We start from the raw sequence: 23,535 nt of genomic DNA on the forward strand, positions 1-23,535 counted from the left end.
CGCCGGCCTCTGGATTCCTATCCCTTTCTTTATGCCTATTTGTGCAAGGAAACGTGTGAGCAGAATCAAGCCTCCTGACACACAGGTAGACACAGCCCAGTTCCTGGCTCCTGGGAGGCTTGGAGGCTATAAGGCTCCACTGTACTTGGACTGTACTATCAAGGCCCCCAGAATAGGGGGAGCTGCGAGGGAAGGACTGATTTCCATTTCAAACTGCATGCTGGTACTTTGTACTCTAGCACCATTGGCCGATCAATATTTAATGCTTGGAGATTCTGACTCTGCGGGAGTCGTGTCAGGGGACCTTGGGAGCCAATCTGCTTGAGCTTCTGAGTGATAATTATTCATGGGCTCCTGCCTCTTGCTCTTTCTCTAGCACGGTCCCACTCTGCAGACTCAGTGCCTTATTCAGTCTCCTCTCGCGCTCTCTCCGCTGCTGAAGCCGGACCCTTCTTCGCCTACGCCACCGCTCGGCATCCGCACGCCCGCTACAATGGCTAAAACAGCAATGGGTAAGGAAGGCATGGAGCCTCGTTCGTTCTTCCTGGGCTCGACCCCGAGCCTACCTTTCAACCTCTCAGACCTTTGAAGGCATTCGGGGGTCTTTTATAAAGAAAAGAACGTGGATGTAGCACAGGATTTAGGACGATTAGGAGGAAGGGGGGGGGGGATGGAAGGAGGGCAGAAAAAAAAAAAAGGCTCCTTGGAAATCTAAATTGAATTTCTTTTTCTTTTAGAGATCAAAGCAGGTAAGTGGTGGCCCTTCCCCGTGGACAGGGAATGTATTGCGTTTCCATAGGTTACGTTCAAGCTCAATCGGAAGCTTTAATATCTTTACATGCTGCCTTCACTGCCTTCCGTGGGGTTAAGGAACATTTCAGAAAGTGCTTTGTAACGTCCTGCAGTTCTTCTGTAGTTTAAAGAAAGAAAGAAAATGGGGAATGGGATTGAGAGAGGTTGGAGAAAGGGGGGAAAAATGCACAGTCAAAGTGGTCCCCTGGATGCTGTTTGAAAGATGGGTGGGGACGGCGGCGGGGGACTCGGGCGCATTTTATGGTATTGTCTCCTTGGGAAAACCGCTAGTCCTGGGGCGCGGTGCGGGGAGGAGGAGGAGGACGGGGGGGGGGGGGGGTAAGCACCTCGGCTCCTTTGTTTTAGGGAAGGGGGGGGGAAGGAGAGAGGAAGTCAGGGAGGGCGTGGAGGGCGCGGGTGGGCAGCTGCAGGGGCGGGGAATCTCGCAGTGGGGTGGGGTAGAGGGACCTGGCTCGGCGGGCGCCGGGGTGGGGTTTCTTTGTGTGCGGACTGGCGGGGGGTGGGGGTGGCTGGGGCTACGGGGGCACCTGCAGCGCGGAGCCCACAATGCGGACGGCCCCACCCTGCGCGCTGGCGCCTCGGCATCTTCAATGGAAACCGGGACGTGGTGTGAGCCCAGCCGCGCGCGGGGACCGCGGCGCCACACCCCGCACCCCGAGCCCCTGACTCTTGGTTTCAGCTTCCCAAAGAGACCTCACCACTAACCCCACCCCACCCCCACCCCCACCACCACCCTGGCTTCATGGGGGGGAGGGGAGGGGGAGGAGTGGGAACTAACCCTTCTTTTCAGAACCACGTTAAATTAGGATTTGGACATAATCACCGATAAAGGGTTTTTGTTGTTGTTATTTTTTAACTCCTTGGATCGTTTGGGGCAAAACCTGGATTCTAGATTTGCGTAGATGCAATAAGACAGAGAAAATTGGCGAACAGAGAAAAATGGCAAACGTAATAGAACGCAAAAGAGGTCAAGGGCTTAAATTGAGGCACATGCAATTGCTATTTTGTAGGTCAGATTCTGGCCATCTCCTAGGCTTAACCTATCTGAGAGAATTGGAACGAGATTCTGGATACAAGGCCTTCCTCCCTTGCCTAACCAGTCTTGCGCCACGAGTGCCGAGTGGGCCGGGCCCTCTGGCCCAGAGGTGGACACGCAGGGAAGTGGAGAGGGGACCGCGTCCCGTGGCGGCTGGACGCACCCCTTCCTCCAGACCCCCGCTGCGGGATGCGGGCCATGGGGGGAGGGGAGGAAGCTGCGGGGAAAGGAGAGTCGGACCGGCTCCGCCCTGCCCCACCCTTCTGGCGGAGCCGGGGACACCTCGTGCAGGACGCAGCCTGGCCTGCTGGCAAGGGGGAGGAGGGGTTTAGGGAGGAGCAGGAGCCCCGCTGTGCAGAGCAGCCTCTGGCACCCCTGAAGGAAGGTGTGCAGACACCTGGCTGGGCGCTCCGCTCCAGCGCCGGCCCCGCCCAGCCGAAGCCAGCCAGCTCGCGGGGCCCCGCCTGGCCACACAAAGGCGCAGCCCCACCCCTCCACGGCCGCTGGACCACAGAGGTGACCCCCCCCCTTCCCTGGGGAGGGGCGCCTGGAAAGCTTGCTTTTCTCGCCGACCTCCACAGTCCGCAGAACTCAGTGACATTTTCCCCATGCCCTCAATCCCATCCTCTCTTCGCTCCCGTTTTTCCCATTTCCTAGGTGGCAAGCCCCAAAGGGCGGTTTCTGGAGAGACCCCTCTGTCCACCAGCGGGGCGCGGCTCAGCCCACCCCTCCCTGCCCAGGGCGGGGAGCCGTCGGCCGCTGGCCGGGCGGGGGCGCACGCGGCGACGGAGCGGGCGCGTGGAGCGCAGCCAGCCCTGCAGAGCCTCGCGCCGCGCCCTGCGCTCCCCCCCCCCCCCCGCCCCGCACCCTTCCCGAGGGGAGGGCCGGGCGCTCGCCCCCGCGGGCGCAGCGGGGGAGCCGGATTTCTGCGCAGTGTCCTGAGCTAGCCCGGCTGGCCGCGATTCGCGGTTCACGTCCAGAAAGGCTCTAAATGGGGCGAGAGGGGCCCGTGGGGGCAGCCTCGCTCCGCGGTCTGCGGTCTGCACCCAGATTTCTGCTGCAGAAGGGCGGCTACAAACTCAGCAGCACCAGCATTGTTACTATGTCAAATCACTGTGATTCCGTGACACAGCTTTATTTGTTCTCATTTTCTCAAAGAGAGAGACAGAGACAGAGAGAAAGAAAAGAAAGAAAGAAAGGAAGGAAGGAAGGAGGGAGGAAACGAAAAGCCATGGACTGCTTTGAGTTAAAAGTTAACCCTTGCACCCACTTTTTTTTCCTTCTAATCCCCACCAGGATTGTTCACTTAAGTTATAAAGCAAATTCATTTTTCCTTCTAGCCAGGATTATGGACGTTCGCGTGGCTGCAGGTGCTTACTAAGGGCAGGGTGTGTGCCAGCCATGGCTAGAAAATTCCCCATAGAGAAGCTCTGGTAGATACTGAGGATGAAATTTAACCATCTATGTCACTGAAATGCCACGATCCTCCACATGGGATTATATTTATAAACATTTCAGAATAGTTCTATGCAAATTTTTAACTTTCTTCATCTCTCTGCCTTCCCCTCGAAAAAGAACTATTCTTTGAATTGCTGGGTTTTGATAAGGTCTCTATTCTGCACAGAAACAGGAATGATGAAATGGTAGCTGCCATGCAGGGAAAAAAAAACTCACCCTAAATAGGACAAATGCAAAGCTTCATTAGCAAATCATGAAAAGAAGCAGGACCTCTACAATGTTACAGTGCTAGCCATTGAAATCATTCCGATTACAAAACATAATCACCAAAATGAATTTTTTCTTGATTCATTAAACAATTATTGTATTCAGCATGATCATATATAAGTACAAATATTGCCTATTCTCTCTTCTATAATGAGTAGGCCTCGTCTAAATGAGTATGCAAATAACGAGGTAAAAAGCTGATGGTCTGATCAGCATTTCAGGATAAGACGGAGGGGAAATAAAGGAAGCTTGTCAATTAATGGTATAGATCCCCGTAATATATGGTGAGTAGCTGGGACGAGGAGGGAACGAGAGGAAATGGCGTGACCAAGCCGGCAGCCCTGTAAGAATATAGGGGAACAGATTTGCTGGTGTTTGTCTCTGCATGTTGCAATTCCATGAAAGAAATTATAGTGCTAAGTGATGGTTCAGATTAGATAATCTGTGATATTAAAAACCCAAAACTTTGCAGACAAAATTCAGAGTGGTTTTACAATATGACTTACATAGTGTACTAAATTACATTAAGGGAGAGGGAAGTGATTTATTGTTAGAACAATTGCCTTTTCACTGAGTCATGACAATTTTGTTGCATTAGAGTTTTTATTACCTTCGGTTTTTAATTGCTAATGGACAGATTGTGAAATGAGCATATGATCATTTGGCACAATATAACTAACCTCAAATCACTCAATGGCAGTAGAAATGCTTCAAGAAGTTACAGTTACATTGCATTTATATTTAGAAATGTCCTCTCAATGCCATAATGCCAAGTCATACAATAAAACAGTCTTCTTCTTTATAATTTAGGATCCAAATAGTTCCGTGACTATCTAATAGTAGATTTCAAAGAGAAATTTTAAGTTAAATCTGAATGACAGAAAATGAAATGGAAGGTGGATGAATTTACACATTGAAGATTTGATTGGAAAATTCCTGAGCTGTCGACCGCCATGTTGGGTGTGTGTGTGTGTGTGTGTGTGTGTGTGTGTGTGTGTGTGTGTGTGTGTGTGTGTGTGTGTTCCTTCACCCAGTAGCTCTTTCCTTGCACACTGCAGGATAAAGCAGCATAAACCTGGATCTGGGTGTGGTCGATCCCTCATGGCTGAGAACCAACCCTAAGTAACGCCAATTTCCTTTTGGTTTGTAAAAGCACACATTCCCCTATTACCACAAAATCTATGGCTTTATATGAAAGGGGCAAGATTTGGCAAGACCCGAAGATAAGACAGGATTACCTAAGTGACCCAGCTGTTTTTGTGTGTGCCTGTGCGTTTTTTCAGAACCCAGGCTTATTTCCTGGCTCTTTCTGTTGAAAACCTCGGAGCCTGCATTAACTTTTCTACTCACTAGGGGGCAATCTTTTTTCTAAAGTAGAAGATTGATTTAAACCTAGCTTCAAATATTCACGGTTTTAAAAATATTTTATTGGGATCATTCAATTGTTTATTCAATAAAATAATGCCATGTTTTGCCATAGTGGATGAAAAAGGTATTTGCATCTTCTCAACGAGATAATATGAATGATCATAATCTACAAGTTGGCATGGCTCTGCATATTTATTCCCTTATGATTTTACTTTCTAGTTTAATTGCCTTTCTATTATAATGACATTTATGTTACTTTGGGGCTTTTATAATAGTTAAATGATAGAAAATGGCAATAAAATAAATGGTAGCAATAGCAATGCTATTTAGGAACACTAAAATCAGTTTATTTATTCATGTATTTTAAATGTACCTTAGGCTTGTATCACAACTGATGTCAGAGTTATCTCCTTTAGGGAAGCTCCAGGACAGGAGTGAAAATGAGTAGATAAATAATGATACTGAGGAGGGGTTTAAGAATTTACTGATTATCATATTTTCCATTTCTCTTTTCCACTTAAAAGATGCCTTTTTAAACCTAGTTCAGTGTAGTTTCATTCTAATTTTGTCAACACTCAATAAATATAACGTGTACCTGATAAGTATTGAATGCTGACAAAAATTAGGATTTATCAATAAAATAACCTTGTAGGTTTATTACTCTAATCAAAAGTTGATGTTAATTTTAAGAGAGAAGAAACAGGGAAACATACACTAACATTTAAGATCATCTACAGTAAACTCTTCAACATTTGCATTAGAAGAACAATTCTTTTTCTTTCGTACCTTATATAACTATAATCTACATGTAAAATATTTAATTATGCCTTATTATTGCATTCCCAGAACTTTGAGGCGCTACGAATTAACCATGATTTTCATTAAAATCCAAAATCTAACTCTCTATGCCTGGGTTAAGGCCAGATAAAATTCATTCCTGACAAACGTTCATATGAAGCTCAGGCTAACCACCAAACCATCAGTTCCAGAAATACCAAGTTATAATATGCATGTACCCTTCATAATAAGTTCTAGTATCGTGCCGTAACATTTTTAAATGCATGGCAATCTTGCAGAATATTTACATGGCAAGTCATCTGGTGGGATTTTATTCCTCGGGGGCTTATGTTCTGTGTCACTGCTCTCTCTTCGTTAAGCTGTTCCAAACACATTTATGTAGCAGGACACAACAGAAGACCTTCGACAGAAATGTGGATACATAAGTTTGAGTTGGTGTTTATATGTTTATCTGTAGCTAGTGGCACAGTTGAGCAAAGATAACAAATCAATAAGTCTAGCTTACTAGCATGATACAGAGTGAAAATTTGATCCAAAGCCTTCTAGATGTGGAATAATGTGTCAAAGCTTGTAACTTCATTTACCATTAATGGTTAACTAGCTCAAAACAGGTTTACTAGTTAACTAGATCAAATGGTTAACTAGTTCAAAACAGGTTTGAGCCATACTAAAATGCATATAATCCATGCTTATTATTTACTAAACTATTCCCACAACATTTTTTCCTACACACCATGTGAAAAAATAAGAATTTTTTTCAATTTTATTTTATTGTAAAGATGCTGTACAGAGGGGTTACAGTTACATGAATAAGGTAATGAGTTCACTTCCTGTTGAACATTGTTACCCCCTCCTTTTTCCCCTATTATCCTTTCCCCCCCACTTTCCCCACTCCTCACACACCCCCAAATTGTAAAGTTCCCTTCCAACATAGTGTAAAAATAAGAATTTATTGAGCACAGTTGTACATTTGTACAGGTTATGTTTTATTTCTTCCCTCTGCTTACTCAATCCTCAAAAGACTTCCATTATCCAATCGCTTTTTTCTATGAAAGTTAACCAAGAGAGGGGAAAACAAATCTTCTAAGAATATCAATAAAAAAATCATATGTCGGTTCCCCACGCAATAGGTGGGTGGCTGACCACAATAACGTTACCATGCTAACATTACTACATTTCCTGAAATGTTACCCTGCAAAAATGGTACTCTCCATGAAACATCTCAAATTAGAAATACAGTATTTCCCAAATAAGGCACTGAAAACAACATCCTAAAGACAACTGAGTAGAGAGTTGGTAGAATATACTGTTAGTCAACAGGAAACTGGGTTAGATCCCCAGGTTATTGCTTTGTTTCTTAATAGCTTACTACAGTCTCTCTGGAAAGCTGGAAAACTCAATTGTTGTAATTCCATCATGTTAAAAGGAAGAAAGATGTGCTAAGACAGCATTTTAAGAATTTACATTTTTTGTTTTTTTATTTTAATTGTAAAAATCTTAATTGTTGTTGTAATGGTAAATACAATACAAAGGGGTTATAGTTACATAAGTCAGGTAAAGAGTACATTTCTTTTTGGACAATGTCACCCCTTCCCTTGCTTTCTCCTAATTTTTCCCTCCCATCCCTATCCATAGAATTGTATGGTTTAAAGCTTACTCCTAGCAGTCTATATATATCATATATATGTGACATATATAATATATAGACATATACATATATGTCTATGTATATAATTGATATATATATATCAGTCTATGTATATAACATTTGGAAATGACAAAAATCCTGAACTTGCAAATCTTGAACCAAAAAGTCTTCTTAACTCATCTTTTAATCAACAACTTTCTTGCTTTCTTTTTAAGAATTATTTATCTAGTATACATATGAATTTCCACCTCTGTAAAAAAAAAACTGACTTATTTATGTTTACCTTTATGTAGCATACATACGTAGAAGGCTAAACATTTCACACACGCTGTGTTCATCACTTAACAATCTTAACAAGACCACTCGTAGTACAGCTGAGGAAACGGAGGCACAGAAAGGTAAGGCAATTTGCCCAAGTCTGAGTGCAGAATCCTATACGGAACCTATGTCTGCTTGCCTTAGTTCTGTTCCCACCATGGAGTTCAGACCTGTGGCCTAACAAGACTGAGATGCTCTGTGCCTTTCTGGCAGTAAACTCAACTTTGAAGAAGTGCTTTGAAAAGGATGATTAGGATTGGCAGTTTATCCAAGGCTTATTAAGCTAATTATCATCACTTGAACTTTAGGAGGAAGAGAGTTTTTAGACATCAGAGGTAGTAATTCGTGGAACCAACATGATTCTCGTAGACTCAGCTCAGAGCACAGTAGAGATTTCTAGTGTGAATGGTGAACTGTTCTAGAAAAGAAAAATAAAACACTGATTTAATCTCCTTAGTCTCATCATGGTTAGCTTAGCATTTCAAAATGGATTCTTAACTCCTTTCATAGGCCTTAGATATTTAATTTGGATGTTACGTTTTATGAATTAAATTTAGACCCAAAAGAGAGACATACAGCCCAGGCATCCACTTTTAATATAACTATTAAATATTACTCAATATGTTCTTCATCTTATTACCTCAAAAGCAGGCAGGCAAGCTGGAAAGATCGCTGGGAAGGCTCTGAATCCCTTGTGAAATGTTTTTAATTTTCTTTAATAAAAGAATCAGGCCCTGTCATTTGTCAAGAAGACATTTGCAGTAGTAAAACCTGTTTATGATAACCCAGTTTTATTAGTCATGATTAAAGATAACATTTTGCGTGCATTTGTTCTCACAAAACACTTTTATGTGAATATAAAGGTTAATTAATGCAGCCAGCACACATTTTGCTAGTCGTCCGAAATACAGCTTCTCTGAGATTTGTACTTAAGAGAAGCCCCATGTTATACTGTAAAACCATCACAAAAACAGTTTACAGTCTTTCTTACTTGTAATGATGTTGACCCTGAGACTAAAATACTTAATACTCTGAAAAATTACAGTTTCTAAATTTTGTTTTTGTGACAAGATATATAAAATTATAGCTGTCCAATAAAACATTAAAAGTCATTCATGTTTATAGAGTGAGATTATTATCTAAGAATGATTTTTTTTTAACCAACACTATACAGCAGTGCCTGCAAAATGCCCACTTAACATCTCTTTAAGCTAAATCTTTGAATCTAGGAGGTTGGAGCTTGCACAATTCTCCATTGTCTCAATAGTAAGCAGAACAAAAGATCATCAGTAACTCGTAAAAGATTGACAATCTTTTAGTTATATGTCTGTATCAGAATAAAGACAACTGGAGGACATTTGTCTAAATCTAGTCCCATAAATAATGTTAAGAGATATTTTAAGCTTCAATTGTATTTCTATTAGCCTTCACATTTTTTGGAGTTTTTTTTCCTCTATGATTGCAACCTTAAGTTTAATTTCCATGTAAACTGCTTACAGTCAACTTAAGTATAATCTTCCAGTTTGGGTTTTCTTGTAAAGGAAAACTGATGTAAAAAAAGAAAAGTCCCATCAAGATGGCTTTGTTACCACTTCAGCCTGACTACTACCAGCAGTCTACAGACCCAGTATAACTGGACTTACTGCCCCCTTCTTGGGAGCCTTGCCTCTGGACATAATTACCTCTCCTACTACATCATTCTCTTTATTTCCAATGCAAGCATCTATTGTTTTGGGAAGTGTTATAGCAAGATTCCAGTTAATGTCTTCTTCATAATTGTTAAGACATGAAAAATTATCCAAGCCTACTCTTTTTATATCACATGATTCTCATTCCCATCACTTTGAAATCTTTCATTCTACTTTAGAACAACGACGTTTTCCTCTTATAGTTAAAGAGCCAATAAGCACAGAAGATTGAACATTGTTCCCTGAGAACCATCAGCATGATATAGCTATAGAGGACCTAGTAGTTTTTAGAAAACATTTATTAGTTGCACCTTATTTTAATCTTCGTATCCTCCCCTATGAGATGGGAAGCATATGCAAATAGTTCATTCAATCAAGATCACACAGAGTAAGCCTCAGGGCCAAATCTAGAAAGTCTACTAAAGGCAGATATAAAGCTGGGTGCCTATAATCCTAGCTACTTTGGAGGCTGACATCTGAAGATCAAGGTTCAGGCAGAAAACTTTAGGAAAAACTACAATTAATCAGCAAAAAGTTAGTAGTAGAGGTATGGCTCAAATGGTTCAGCAACAACCTTGAATGAAAAGGCCAAGCAGGAACAGAAGGCCCTGAGTTCTAGCTCCATTACCAGTACTTAAAAGGGGTGGTATAGTTTTCAATATGGATTAGATATAGATATGAAACTGATAAGTTTGAGCAACTCATCCCCTATCATATACATAAACATGCACAATAAGAAAACTGAGTGCTAGATATTTTAAGAATATAAATAAACACAGCCCGCACCATTGAGAAATTTAATTTTTTGAAGAAAACGAGGTCTTCTACATACCAAAAATAAAAGAATAGCAATAATGAAAAATGATACCTAAGAAAACAAGGTCTCACTTTTGTTATGCTATTTTATCTATCCTGCAAGACAGTGCATGTTATAATAAAAAAAAAAAAAAAGTCAGTTAGGAAGTACTAAAATGTACCAAATGGCTTAAACAACTAGCCAATCCAGTCAGCATCTTTTAGCTAAAATCCTTTTCAAGTCTTCCTGACCATCAGCAGCACTTAGAGGAGCTGGGCCCCTACTCCCTTATGTTGTGATTTTGTGCATGAGACCGGGGCCCATGAACTTGCCTACCAAACCAGCTCCCAGGTGGTGCTTATGCAGCTAGGCCAGAATCACACTTGGATGAAGCAGCAGAGCAGTGCCCAGTGGGGTGCCCAGGGTAACATGGCTTCCTAGCAGGAGAGTTACCTCCTCTGTCTAATGCAACAAGATGCAAAGACAAGCCCAAGACCTTGACATCTCTGCATCTCTCTACCAGAGCTGTGATGCTACATGGACAAGAGACCAGAGGAGTCAGAAGCCCTAAGGTTTTTCTTTACTCTCACTAGTTGATTTGCATTAAGGTGATTTTCTTCTCTGCACCTGTCACTCGTACCAATCTATCAGCATTGTTCCTATCAGAGAGGGTCATTGTCAAGACCAAGAAAGCAAATGGGGGAGAGATTAGTATCTGTCAAGTGCAATATTATTGCAAGGGCTTCCATTCTTCTATCCTTTTTTTATTTAATAAGTTTTTTTATTGTGAAAATACTGTACAAAGGGGTTACAGTTACATGAGCAAGGTAATGAGTACATTTCTTATCAAGCATTGTTGCCTCCTCCTTTGTTTCCCCCCCTGCCATCCCTTCCCTCCCACCTCCTCAACTATACCGCCCCAAACCGCCCACCTCTACCCCACCCCCGCCTAAATTGTAAAGTTCATTTTTCAACATAGCATCTTATACATCTCATTGTTGCAATAGGTCCACCTGTATCCCTATTTAAACAATTTGTTTTTTCACTTCCCCTCCCCAAAGTATACCAACATCAAATACAGTGAAAACAGGGGTTATACCGTGGGGGAAGGACATACAAAGCAACAAAAAAAAATCACGCCTTATAAATACGTTAGAAACAATAGCAAGAAAAAAATCACTTGTGTCCCTATCTTGGGGTTCATTTTGCTTAACATCATCTTATCTGACCTTTTCTGCTTGTCCTAGACATATACTAGTTATCGCAAATAAGGGAAACCATGGGACCTATGTTTTATTGGGCCTGGCTTACTTAATATCATTTTTTCCAAGTCTTTCCATTTCCTAACAAATGGGACGATGTCATTCTTTCTGATGGCGGCATCTTCTAAGATAAATACTTCTTAATATGTGACTGTATACAATGGGCATGCATTTAGAAAGAGCAAACAAGAACACAATCAGAAGCTGAGTCATTTTGGTGGTTTTTTTAAAGTGTGTCCTAAATAATGAAAAGTAAACCTGGATATCGATTGAATCCTTCAGACAATACTATTTGACATTTTGAAAAGCTTATGATGAGAACTGCCCTGGCCATCCCTGAGCCTTCTCCCTGAAGATTTGCTCAAAAGGAACAATTAACTCATCCAAGGTTTTTGAAACAGCCCCTGCTCAGCTTTTCCCACATCCAAGTGGTAAGTCCTGGCCCAAAATGGCAGCCATTAATCTTAAAGATTCAGCATGGCCCAGGCACCTCAGACAGTAGACACAGAAAACATGGGCAGGCTGATAGGACAACAGGAAAGTATCACCTTTCTTCTAGGCTCACGTTGGCACCTCCTGGCACTATATCTTCCATCCTCTCCACCTGAGATTGAGCAAGCCTTGCTTATAGTCAAAGTATCCCAGACCTAAATTCTCAAAGGTACTGAAAGCTTGGTTCAAAGCTTCCTTCAAAGGTTAAAATCAAAGGGTAAACCTGTAAGAAGTAAAAAGAGCTAATCATGGATCTCAGAAGAGTGTAAAACCCTGTGAAAAGTAAAAAGGCAATACTGTAAGTTCCCCTGTTAAATGCTTACCTTAGTAAGAACTGTTCCTGTTTCAGGCAAGAAAGCACTAACATGGTGTATTAGAGAGAGAAGCTTTAAATCCTGCTCCACTGCTTGCTACCTAGGATTGATTCCTTGAGCAACTGAGCCATAATTCCATTACTACAGTTTTCACTACTACAAAAGGGGAAAGTAAGATCCAATGGTGATGGCTCATGCTTTTATTCCTAGCTACTTAGGAGGCTGAGATCTGAAAAACCACAATTTGAAGTCAGGCTAGGTAGAAAAGTCCCTGAGACTGTATGCCAAAATCTTTCTGCAAAAGTCTGCAAGTGGAACTGTGGCTCAAGTGGCAGCGCTCCAGTCTTGAGAGAAAAAGCCAAACAAGAGAATGAGATCCTGAGTTCAGCCCCAATACCAGCACAAAAATAATTTATTATTTCAATGAGGAAAGTAATCCCTAAATTGAATGAATCATAGGAAGATTAGGTAAGCAATTGAATAACAAGCAATGTATAAAAATGTGTTGATCTCTCTCCCTGATTCCCCAGATGAATGATGAATGTTTAAAATTAAACATCTCAATTTCCCTGTTAATTCAACACCCATAACAGAACTATAAAAATTACTTAGAGCTAGGCACCAGTAACTCACACCTACAATCTTAGCTACTCAGGAGGCTGAGATCTGAGGATCATGTTTCAAAGCCAGCCCAGGCAGGAAAGTCTGTGAGACTCTTATCTCCAATTAACCATCAAAAAGCCAGAAGTTGAACTGTGGCCCAAGTGGTAGAGCACTAGCCTTGAAGGGGGGGAGGGAGGGAGGAGAAAAAACAACTCAGGAGCAGTGCCCAGGTGCTGAGTTTAAGGATCAACACATACACACACACACACACACACACACACACACACACACACACACACACACAAAATACCATATTTATGATACAGCTGCCGATGCCATATGTCTCCAACATAAATCTACTCTGAGCAATGCCACAACTTAATAATTTTATACCAGTCAAAGCACAGTAGATATCAAGGATCATAAAGTAATATCCTATTTCTCTTGCATATATTTTAATCATACTTCCCTATTATTATAAATCATGTTCTACTCAAAAATATACATAATACCAATAAAACTGAACCTTCTCTACTCAGGTTGTCACATCAATAGAAACAAAAACGGGTTCCAGAAGCATTAAAATGTAAAATTGTACACTGAGGTCTCATACACACACACACACACACACACACACACACACACACACACACACACACAATCCCCACTAGCTCCCAGCTCAGTTGACAGTCATTTCCCCAGGCTCCTAAGCCTGGCGTCCTGCCCTCCTCTCCAGCCCCCATTTTCTCCACCCTTCCTTCAGCTGGGTATTTTCTTTTTCTATGGGTAGATTTGACCTTCCTGTTCTCTACCCATTAGTAGATGAGAATGGCTGAGACATTGCAGTCATGCAGCATGAATGGAATGCTCCTTTCATGGCTGGTGGGGAAAAGGAGATAGACACATGATTTCAATATTATTCTCCATCACACATGAAGGTAATACGTTTCAACCAGTAGTGATTTAGGAGCCAAGCACTAATCTGCTATTGCTATTTTTTTATGTCTATAAGGAGTTAGCAAAGCAAGAAAGGTATCTTGAAAAATCAAAACAACATTCAAGTGGCATCTGACTTTACAAAAGCTTCAGTCAGAATAATTAGCTAACATTATGCGGTGGCATTTTTAAATAGATTTTCAATAATTTATGCCAAACTCTAATTCATATTTATCTATATAAATCAAATGTGATTCCATTTTTGCCTTCATTTTTATTGGGAATGTTTATAACCAATAAACATAGTATTTGCCACTGCAAGTAATATTCCAGTCTCAGCCAGTTACACCTAACATGTAACCTTAAGACTACTGTGAATTCACAAAGAGTTCAAAGTGGTATCCCAAAAGCTTATGTTTTATGTATCACTTACTCTACCTGAGAAACAATTATTTGACATCAAAAACAGATCTTTCATGTAGCACAAGGAAAAGTAGACTCTACCCTGAGTGTTTAACAATTTGAAATTCAAGACATGAGTTGCTTCATGAAATATTTGTCAGACTGTATATACTATTTATATCTATCATCTAGCTAGCATATAATATCAGGAATCAGCAAAAGAAATAATTAACCAAATAGAAATAGAAAGATTCAGGGTTTTTTTCCTTTAATGAGTTACCATAAAATAGTTAGTCTAAAATAAGGCAGATTGGGAAAAAAATCTATATAGTAGAACATGACTATAAGCCCAGCTATTGAGAAGGTGGAGGCAGAAATGTCAAAAAATTGAAACCAGTTTAGGAAAATCTGGGGAGAGCCTGTCTCACAAACAAGATACACAAAATGGTAGACTGCTAGATTGCTTGTCTAGTATGCAGGAGTTTCCTGATTCAATCCCCAGTATCCTAGGGAAAGGAAAGAGCACACTGCAGCAGCATGTAAGGATGAATGTTTATTAATGGGAAAATTATTCTGTTTAAAAACAACTTGAGCATTGAAAAATCAATTGCAGATGACAAAGTCCAGAGAGTGATAAAGTGATATATTCAAGATGTTAGCATTTTTTTTAAAAAATGAGCCAGACACCAGTGGCCTGTAATCCTAGCTACTCAGGTAGCTTAGATCTGGAGGATCAAGTGTCAATGCCAGCTTGAACAGAGACAGACTCCTCTAAAATAACTAGCAATAAAAGGGGGAGAGACTGGAATTGTGGCTCAAGTGTTAGAGTGACAGCTGAGCAAACAAGCCCAGGAAGCAAGAGTCCCTCAGCGCCAATCCCAGCACTGCAACAATCATGACAAAAAATTAAGTCAAGAAGAGTCATTGATCTTTTAAGCCAATCTCATCTGGTGCAAGTTTTCATAAAAGGGAGAAACAAAAATGCAATAACTAAAGCAAGCAAAACTCTTCACCATGCATTTATTTCCTGAAGGAAATAAATGAACAGTCCTGGAAATGAACAAAGGGTCCTGATTTCACTATCATTCCTATTTTTAGATTGCAATCTTTTACACTGGGTGTACCACCTGTGGAAGAATAGTTTCTAAGTTGTCCAGTTCTTCTACACAGTGTAATTGCTTGTTTCAATGACCACTCACCCTTTTTTACTTAGACTGTTTCACAGATATGGTCTCACACTTTTGCCGAGGGCTGCCTTCAGACCACAGTTCTCATACCTCTGCCTCCCATGTAGCTGGATTATGAGTGTACCACCACACCTAACTTGTGTTTTTGCAACAGGATTTCACTAACATTTTTCCACAGGCTAGCTTGCATAACTACCTTCCAATTTCTCCCTCCCATTTAGCTGGGATCCCAGGCACAGGACAACACATCTGGCTAACTTTTAACTTTTTTCTTAGTAAAATCATGCAACATTTGTCTTTCTTAGTTCACTTAACATATGTCTTCCAGATTCATTCATATTTTACCAATGTCAAGATTTCCCTCCTTTCTAACACCACATATTCTGTTGTGCATCTACCTTGTGTGTGTGTGTGTGTGTGTGTGTGTGTGTGTGTGTTTCCCATTCACCCACTGGTGCACATTTAGGTTCACACTATATCTTTATACTATATCTCGACTGTTCTGAATAATGCTGTAATAAACTTAGTAGTTCAGATATGTCTTCAACATTTTCTTCAAATTTATGCTTAGAAATGGGATTGCTGGGTGGTATATAGTACTAGGAACCTCCATACTGCTTTCCATTATGACTGTACTAATTCACATTTCACCAGTATCGTACAAGGGTTCCCTCTTCTCTACGTTCTTTTCAACACTTCTTTTCTCTTTTGTCTTTTCTATAATGGCCACCATAGCAGGTGAGAGCAGATACCTCACTGCCATTCTGATTTGCATATCATGATGGTTGATGATGCTGAGCAGATTTTCATCTACATTTGTTATGTTTCTCTGACAGGTTTCTTATCAAGTAAACATAGTGCTTTTGTTTCAAACTATGCAAAAGAAACAAGGAAACTTGGAAAACTCTTCCTTGACTAAGTGTTCCTATATATTGTGATTCCTTTTGGAACACAAAAATCCAAAGGCTTTGGATGCATACTTACTTGTTTTGTAGATGGCTTTAGGTTCCTTGCAGAAAATTAAACTAATTAAAGTTCTAGTACCTAATTTGATGAGACCTATTTTGGAAAATGAATCTTTCTGTGGCAAAGCTGGGAGTAGCATTTGAATTTCAAAATGAAAAAGAAATTTTCAGTGCCATATCTGGGTTAGCATGAAAAATTTCCTGCACACTGTTTAGCTGTGTCTCAAATGGATGCTGAGGATAATTACATTATGGAAGCAATGTTCTTCAGATGCATCTTGCAGACTCTTGCACATACTGCCAGAGTTCTTCAAAAATAAAATTACTGCAATCCTTACAATAGCAGATAATTACAAACCGTGCCATTATTTAGATTTGCTATTTTTAGGTAAGTACATATAGATATGAACATATTTATACCTGCATATATTCCTCCTATTCTCTTAAACACAAAGTGATCTCAGGACATATTATGACTAGCAAAACGTCAGACTTAGTTCTCATTCGGAAGGACAATTTTACCTAACCATTTACTACAACCAAGTCTATAAACCTTTAATGCACAATTTTTCAGTGATTAAAATAAAACTAACACATTTGATTTTAAAAAAAATTAAAACCAACCATTAGCCAGGCATAGTACATTCTGACTGTTATCTCAGAACATCGGGAGGCTGAGAAAGGAAGATCACAAGTTACAAGTCATCATCCTTCGTGACCAAAACATTTGTGATTCTGCTCTTCGGCCAAAAATGAAACAGCAATGAAACATTTTGACCATTCAAGTGTCATAGTCAGCCATTTCGAAGGAAAAAAAAAAAAACAGAAATGGTCATGGCAGCCTCTATTCACCACACAGGAGCCTCCCAGCTCAGGAAGCCATGGGAAAGGAAAGGAAACAGAGTCAGTCTTTTATGGGAAATCCCCTTAGCCTGATGATTTTGTCTCATATAAATCCCAACCAATATAGCTAAAATTCATAGCATTTCAAGCTCATTATTACTACCAGGAAGTATTTTGGAGGAGGAGTGGGGAAGGAAGAATTCTTCAGTACTCAGAATTGAGCTTGGTGATAAAATCTTAGCACATAAACTGAATAGATCAGTTCTAATACTCTAAACCATATTGTGGTTGGTCCCCATCAAGGACTATAAGAAATTCTTCTTGAGGGGGAAGAAGTAAAAGACAAGACCTTTCATGAGGAGCTGGGATTGTCATTAAACACAGCAGTGGATGTAATGAATCAAGAGTAAGGTGAGATCTCAGGATGAAACGATTTACTGCTTCTAGTACAGGATTAATCACAAGGCCTGATTTGTGTGATCCAATTTCTTTTCCTTGTCCCCACTGTCAAAGCCAAAAGTCCACTGAATTGAAATTTAAGAGCTACATATGTTTCTGTAAAACCCATTGATGGATTATACTACTTTGACCTTCTGAAATGTTCCTTTATTTGGTTTGATGACTATAACTTACAGAAAAAACTGGCATGCTTTGGTTGCTCAAAATATGAATCTTTCAGAATTTCCCTGGCTTTACAGACCATAATTCTTGTAAGGAGACATGGATAGAGTGAATGGGGACAGAATCTAATTTTATACTAAAGCAATCAGCATTACATCATAGCAGAAATATCTGGAACATTACCTCATGTCACTGATTTGAGATGTTAACGTAAGGCTTTAAAAATACGAATTATTTTCTTTTTAACTGTTACATATTCAGTTACATATTCATCAGCAAAATTAGTATTATGCTCTAGAGTTAAGCCAACATACTATGAAAAAATATTTCTTTTCAAAGAAAACATAATGGTACACACCTGTAGCCTCAGCACTGAAGAGATTGGGACAAGAGGATTGAGAATTAGACCAGCCTATGCTACATAGTAACACCCTATCTCAGAAAAAAAGGATCTTAAACTAATTCATTGTAGTCTATTTCATCATTAAAGAACACTGTAAGCATGGTTGTTCAGGCTTATAATACCGGCTACTCAGAAGGCAGAGATCAGGAGACTCAGTTCAAGACCAGGCCTAGGAAAAGCTATGAGATCCTTTCTGTGAAAAAATAAAAAGGGGATAAGGGTATGACTACGGTGGTAGTAAGAGCAAGTACAAGGTCTTGAGTTCAAGCCTTAGTACTGGAGTGGGAAGTCAGAATTAACAGTAATGGGGTTTCTAAAAAATATGTTAAACAAGATAAGAAATATTGTAAGAATTGGTAAGTCTCAAAGAACATTTGTCCCCTTTGTTAGAAGCCAAGCAAATCTAATTGCTGTAAACCAAGTTCAAGAAATTTTGAGGGGGCGGGGGAAGGATGGGATGGAAAGGGGAAACAAAGGAGGAGGCTACAATGCTTGATAAGAAATGTACTCATTATCTTGCCCATGTAATTGTAACCCCTCTATTCGGTATTTTCACAATTAAAAAAAAGAAATTTTGATCCTGCATTTGTAGTATCTGATTTTACCCAGACAGCTTTCAAAACAAGAAACAGGTTCAATCCAAACTCACTGTTTAAGACTTGCTAAGAAAACTTCCCTGTTAGAATATTATGGCAGGGCAAACAAGGAAAAGGATAAAAACTAAGGAATGTACTAACAAACCCTGGAGCCAGCCTAAATTCAAGGTCATGATTTGCTTATATCCTTATGGGCATCTTGAAAGCTGCAGGTGTAGCTCAGTGGTAGACCTCCTACCTACCCAGCAAGAAGCCCTGAGTTCAAACCCCAGCTGTGCCAAAAAAAGAATGCCAATGTCTCAGAACACAGAGAAATATCTCATTCAGGGACTGAGATATTTTCTCCCAAAAGTAGTCTATTAATGATATTTCTGGAATATTCCTCACTGCCAGCAAAGCCTAATGAATTCTTTTTTATATTCACCACTAGCCAAAATTCAGGACTCTAATCGAATTTTGTCCAGGATGAATAAACAGAAGAAATTTTAATGATACTACCCATGCTAGATTAAATAACAATGGAACAATATGTATGAGATTTAGGAGCAAGTGTCAAAGAAAAAAAGTTTTTAAAACTTAGACACTTTAATTTAAAAATAAATCATATTATATATTATTTTCTTATTAGCAACATGTAGACAGTGAAGACAGGAGTAGAGCATGAGCAAGAAGAGTCAGATAGACCTTCATCGAAACTAAACTTCACAATCCATTGAACTATAAACAAGTTATCTAACCTCTCTGAGTCTTTCCCCTCATCTGTCCTTTTGGACAAATTAGTATATCTTCAAAGCATCTCTAATCGCATTGTTGAGAGGATTATATGAGAAAATACATGCAAATGTATTTTTGTTTGTGTTCAACAAATAGCAGCTGCTACAATGACTGATGGTTCATCATAGCCATTTGGAAGAATGGAAATACAATTGTTCACACATCATTAGCTTAAGTGACTATTGCTGTAGAATCATTACACTTCATATGGGTTGAATTTTAAATGAATTCGCTAGAGAGATGCATTTACTTGAAAACATTAATAATTAAGAGCAAATGCAGCCAACCACTGAAAATGCTTACAAACATGTATTCATCTCCACGATATGTTGAAATACAGTGAAAAGATTAACACTCATTGTCTTCCAAAAAACAATAGGAAAAATGACTGGCAATTCAAAATATGAAATTCCAGTGGTTAAATCTTATTAACATATTTCTTCTAGCCCTTTGCATTTGCTGGGGATTCTTTTGGGGTGTGTGTGTGTGTGTGTGTGTGTGTGTGTGTGTGTGTGTGTGTGTGTGTGTGTGTGTGTGTGTGTGTGTGCACGCACGCTTTACTTACTCAGATTATTTATATTTCAGTGTCTCAACTCACATCCAGTTTTCCTCAAATCAGAATACTCATCTGAGGAGCCTCTACCTAGTGACACTTTCTCCAGAAAGCCTCCTTTGCCCATCCATTTATCTTCCACTGCAAATCTTCCCTCTGTGCTTTGGCTCAAATATAGTTATTATTTTCAAACTGTTCTCTGCAAAGTCTCATTCGTACATCTTTCTTTTTTGTTATTTATTTTGTTTTGTGCTGGTCCTGGGCCTAGGCACTGTCCCTGAACTTCTTTTGCTCAAGGCTAGCCCTCTACCATTTGAGCCACAGCTCCACTTCTGGCTTTTTGATAGTTTCTTGGAGATAAGAGTCTCACAGGCTTTTCTGCCCAGGCTGGCTTTAAACTACAATCCTCAGTTCTTAGCCTCCTGAGTAGGTAGGATTACAGGCATGAGTCACCAGTTTCATACTCATTCATTTTTCTTTCCTCCCTTTCCATTTTTCCTCAGCCACATCACATTAACTGCAGAACTTCACTCATGTTATTAATCTGCCTCTTGCCTAAAATAACCATTTTAAAAACTCTAATAAATAAAACAAATGTGGTTCAACCTTCTAAAATTGCAAAGATATTTAATAAAAACTTATCAGGGTCCAGGCACTAATGGCTCACACCTGTAATCCTAACTACTCAAGAGGCTGAGATCTAAAGATTCTGTTTTGAATCCAGCCCAGGCAGGAAAGGCCATGAAACTCTTATCTCCAATTAACACCAAAAAAGCCAGAAGTGGAATTGGCTCAAGTCATAGAGAACTGGCCTAAAGTTCAAGGACAGTACCTAGTCTCTATATTCAAGCCAAGCCCCAGGATCAGCATTATTAATCATAATAATAACTTATCAGGAAGTGTTGCCAGGTCTTCAGTGTTACCTGGCAAGTTATGTTGCTTGTTGGAAGGAGATATTCTTATGTTAAGTTGAAATATATAAAATTGACAATGTTTGATATTTGCCTATCATCAACTATGTGCTAACAAACCCACCCTGTGGTCTATTAGGTGTCATCCTAAAAGGAAAGCTAGGGCTGGGAAGGTGGCTCAGTCGTAAAGCGCTTGTCTTGCATGCCTGAAGCCCTGGGTTCGATTCCTCAGTACCACATAAGCAAAAAAAAGAAAGAAAGAAAGAAAGAAAATAGCTGGAAGTAGCACTGTGACTCAAATGGTAGAGCGCTAGCCTTGAGCTGAAGAGCTGAGGGACAGCACCCAGGCCCAGAGTTCAGGCCCCACAACCGGACCTGCCCCCCCCAAAAAAAGACAAGATTAGCTCTTGCTGTTCTTTTCTAGCTCTCTCTATCTCTCTCGCTGCTCTTTTCTAGCTCTCTCTGCTCTTGTCTAGCTCTTCTCAAGCTCTTTTCTCTCTGTGTGTTCTTTTCTAGCTCTCTCTATCTCTCTCGCTGCTCTTTTCTAGCTCTCTCTGCTCTTGTCTAGCTCTTCTCAAGCTCTTTTCTCTCTGTGTGTTCTTTTCTAGCTCTCTCTGCTCTCTTTGCTCTTTTCTCTCTCTTTCCCAGCCACATGGAGTGCCAACCTTGCCTGGTCCCAGCAGGTCTACTGAATAAACCTACCTCTTACCTGACTACCACGTGAGTGCCGCTGTTCTTACTCGGCTACCTCTCTCTGCTCTTGTCTAGCTCTTCTCAAGCTCTTTTCTCTCTCTTTTCCAGCTCTCTCTCTTTCCTAGGCCTTTCCCAGCCGCGTGGAGTGCCAACCTTGCCTGGTCCCAGCAGGTGTACTGAATAAACCTACCCCTTACCTGAATACCACGTGCGTGCTGATGCTGTCCTTACTCGGCTTCCTCTTTTAAAAACCTAACAGCCATGAGGCAAAAGATTTTGCTCTGCCATGTGCTTCTACCATGATGTGCTTCCCTCACAAAAAAAAAAAAAAAAAGGAAAGCTAGAAGACCTCTTGGAAGTTTTGAGAGAGACTGATTTGCCATATTTTAGCCAGAGCCCCGTCTTAAGCACTGGCCATATCTGACTTTGGCATCTGCAAGGCTCAGTTACCTCATTGATCAAACTGGTGGTGGAGTGATGGATCACTGACTAACTCTCTTAGAAATATCTCCATTTAACATTCTGTGACTCTAAAGCATCTACTTGTTGAATCTGCTTCCTGCTGGCCAACAAACCATCTCTTGTTAATTTACATCCAAGTCCATGTTCTGGGAGTTCCCTCCTTCCCAATGAACTGAGGTTACTTTGAGGACAAAAAGACCCTGACAAGAAGCAGATAGTACCTATGAGGCTCAATGTGCTGCTCCATGAGTTCATCACAAGTCAATTCATAGCCCACTTACCATTTTTCATTTTTTTAATTTGTTAATTTTATTAATTAAATGATCAACTAAGGTCAGAAGACTTCCCACCTTCTTATCCTCTATCTAAGTGGTCTGATCTGGAAGCACTTGTCCTGGGGATAACCAATAGTTAATGAGAGTTCATTAAGTGTATGTGGGAAGGACGTCCCCTACAGGGGAAAGGAGAAAATGAAATAGGGCCCAAGTAAGAAAGAGCAGAGCAATCACACTGAATTCCTGAAGTTGCTCTGCTAGAAAGGAACCTCATCAGATCATCCAGGTGTGTGTGGGAAAAGAGAGAAATGAGAAAATGCACTTGGGGGAGGAAAGAAAGCCAAACAAAGGTCCCTGGAGGATAAATCTGCTTAATAACTACCCCCATGTGAATAGTAGTGATTCAAGCCGAGCCCTCCCGAATCTTATGTATGAGAGACCTGGATACACAATTAGTATATGGTCATCTCCATTCGTGTTTGTTTCTTTTTCCTCCCTATTTCTCTTCTTTTCCCTTCCTATATTGCCTGATCTTAATTCCTTCTATTTTCCTTTATTTTCACGTAACTCCTATTTACACTTTGTCTAACTGTGCTTTCATAGGCAATTCCTGCCCTCGGTAATGGGAATATACACCCTGGAGTTCTGTTTACATCTTTTATTCATTTAAATTTTAGGAAAGAAAGCAAAGCAGAGGTATCTGGCCATATTCATTCTGCAGGTGGTTGTAATTATTATTCAAATTTAGGGAAGCATTAAGAGGAAACTCAGGAAATGAAAGATACTAATCTCCTGTCTTTGGTTTCAGCCTACAAGGAAAAAATGAAGGAGCTGTCCATGCTGTCGCTGATCTGCTCTTGCTTCTACCCAGAACCACGAAACATCAACATCTACACTTATGATGGTGAGTCCCCTGCGGGAGCCCCCTGCCAGCCTAAAACTCACAAAAATGTACAAGAAGAGCCCATGACACAATGAAATCAGCATTTTGTACATCTCACAATAGGATCCCATTTTTTTGCCTAGTCTGGCCTGAACAGCAATCCTCCTATT

At 40.5% G+C, this 23,535-nt stretch overlaps 1 protein-coding gene across 1 annotated transcript in view; it reads left to right on the forward strand.

Moving 5' to 3' along the window:
* The first annotated feature begins 314 nt into the window (after nucleotides 1-314).
* Stmn2 (stathmin 2) overlaps nucleotides 315-23,535 on the forward strand; it is a 41,769-nt gene continuing 18,548 nt past the window's right edge. The window contains exons 1-2 of the mRNA XM_042680667.1: nucleotides 315-512; nucleotides 23,291-23,386. Of these exons, the coding sequence (XP_042536601.1) occupies nucleotides 494-512; nucleotides 23,291-23,386 (115 nt within the window). The 5' untranslated portion in view covers nucleotides 315-493. The remainder of the gene's footprint in view (nucleotides 513-23,290; nucleotides 23,387-23,535) is intronic.

This window comes from Dipodomys spectabilis, unplaced genomic scaffold (genome assembly GCF_019054845.1).
Source record: "Dipodomys spectabilis isolate Male_0828 unplaced genomic scaffold, ASM1905484v1 ptg000063l, whole genome shotgun sequence".
Classification (NCBI taxonomy): domain Eukaryota; kingdom Metazoa; phylum Chordata; class Mammalia; order Rodentia; family Heteromyidae; genus Dipodomys; species Dipodomys spectabilis.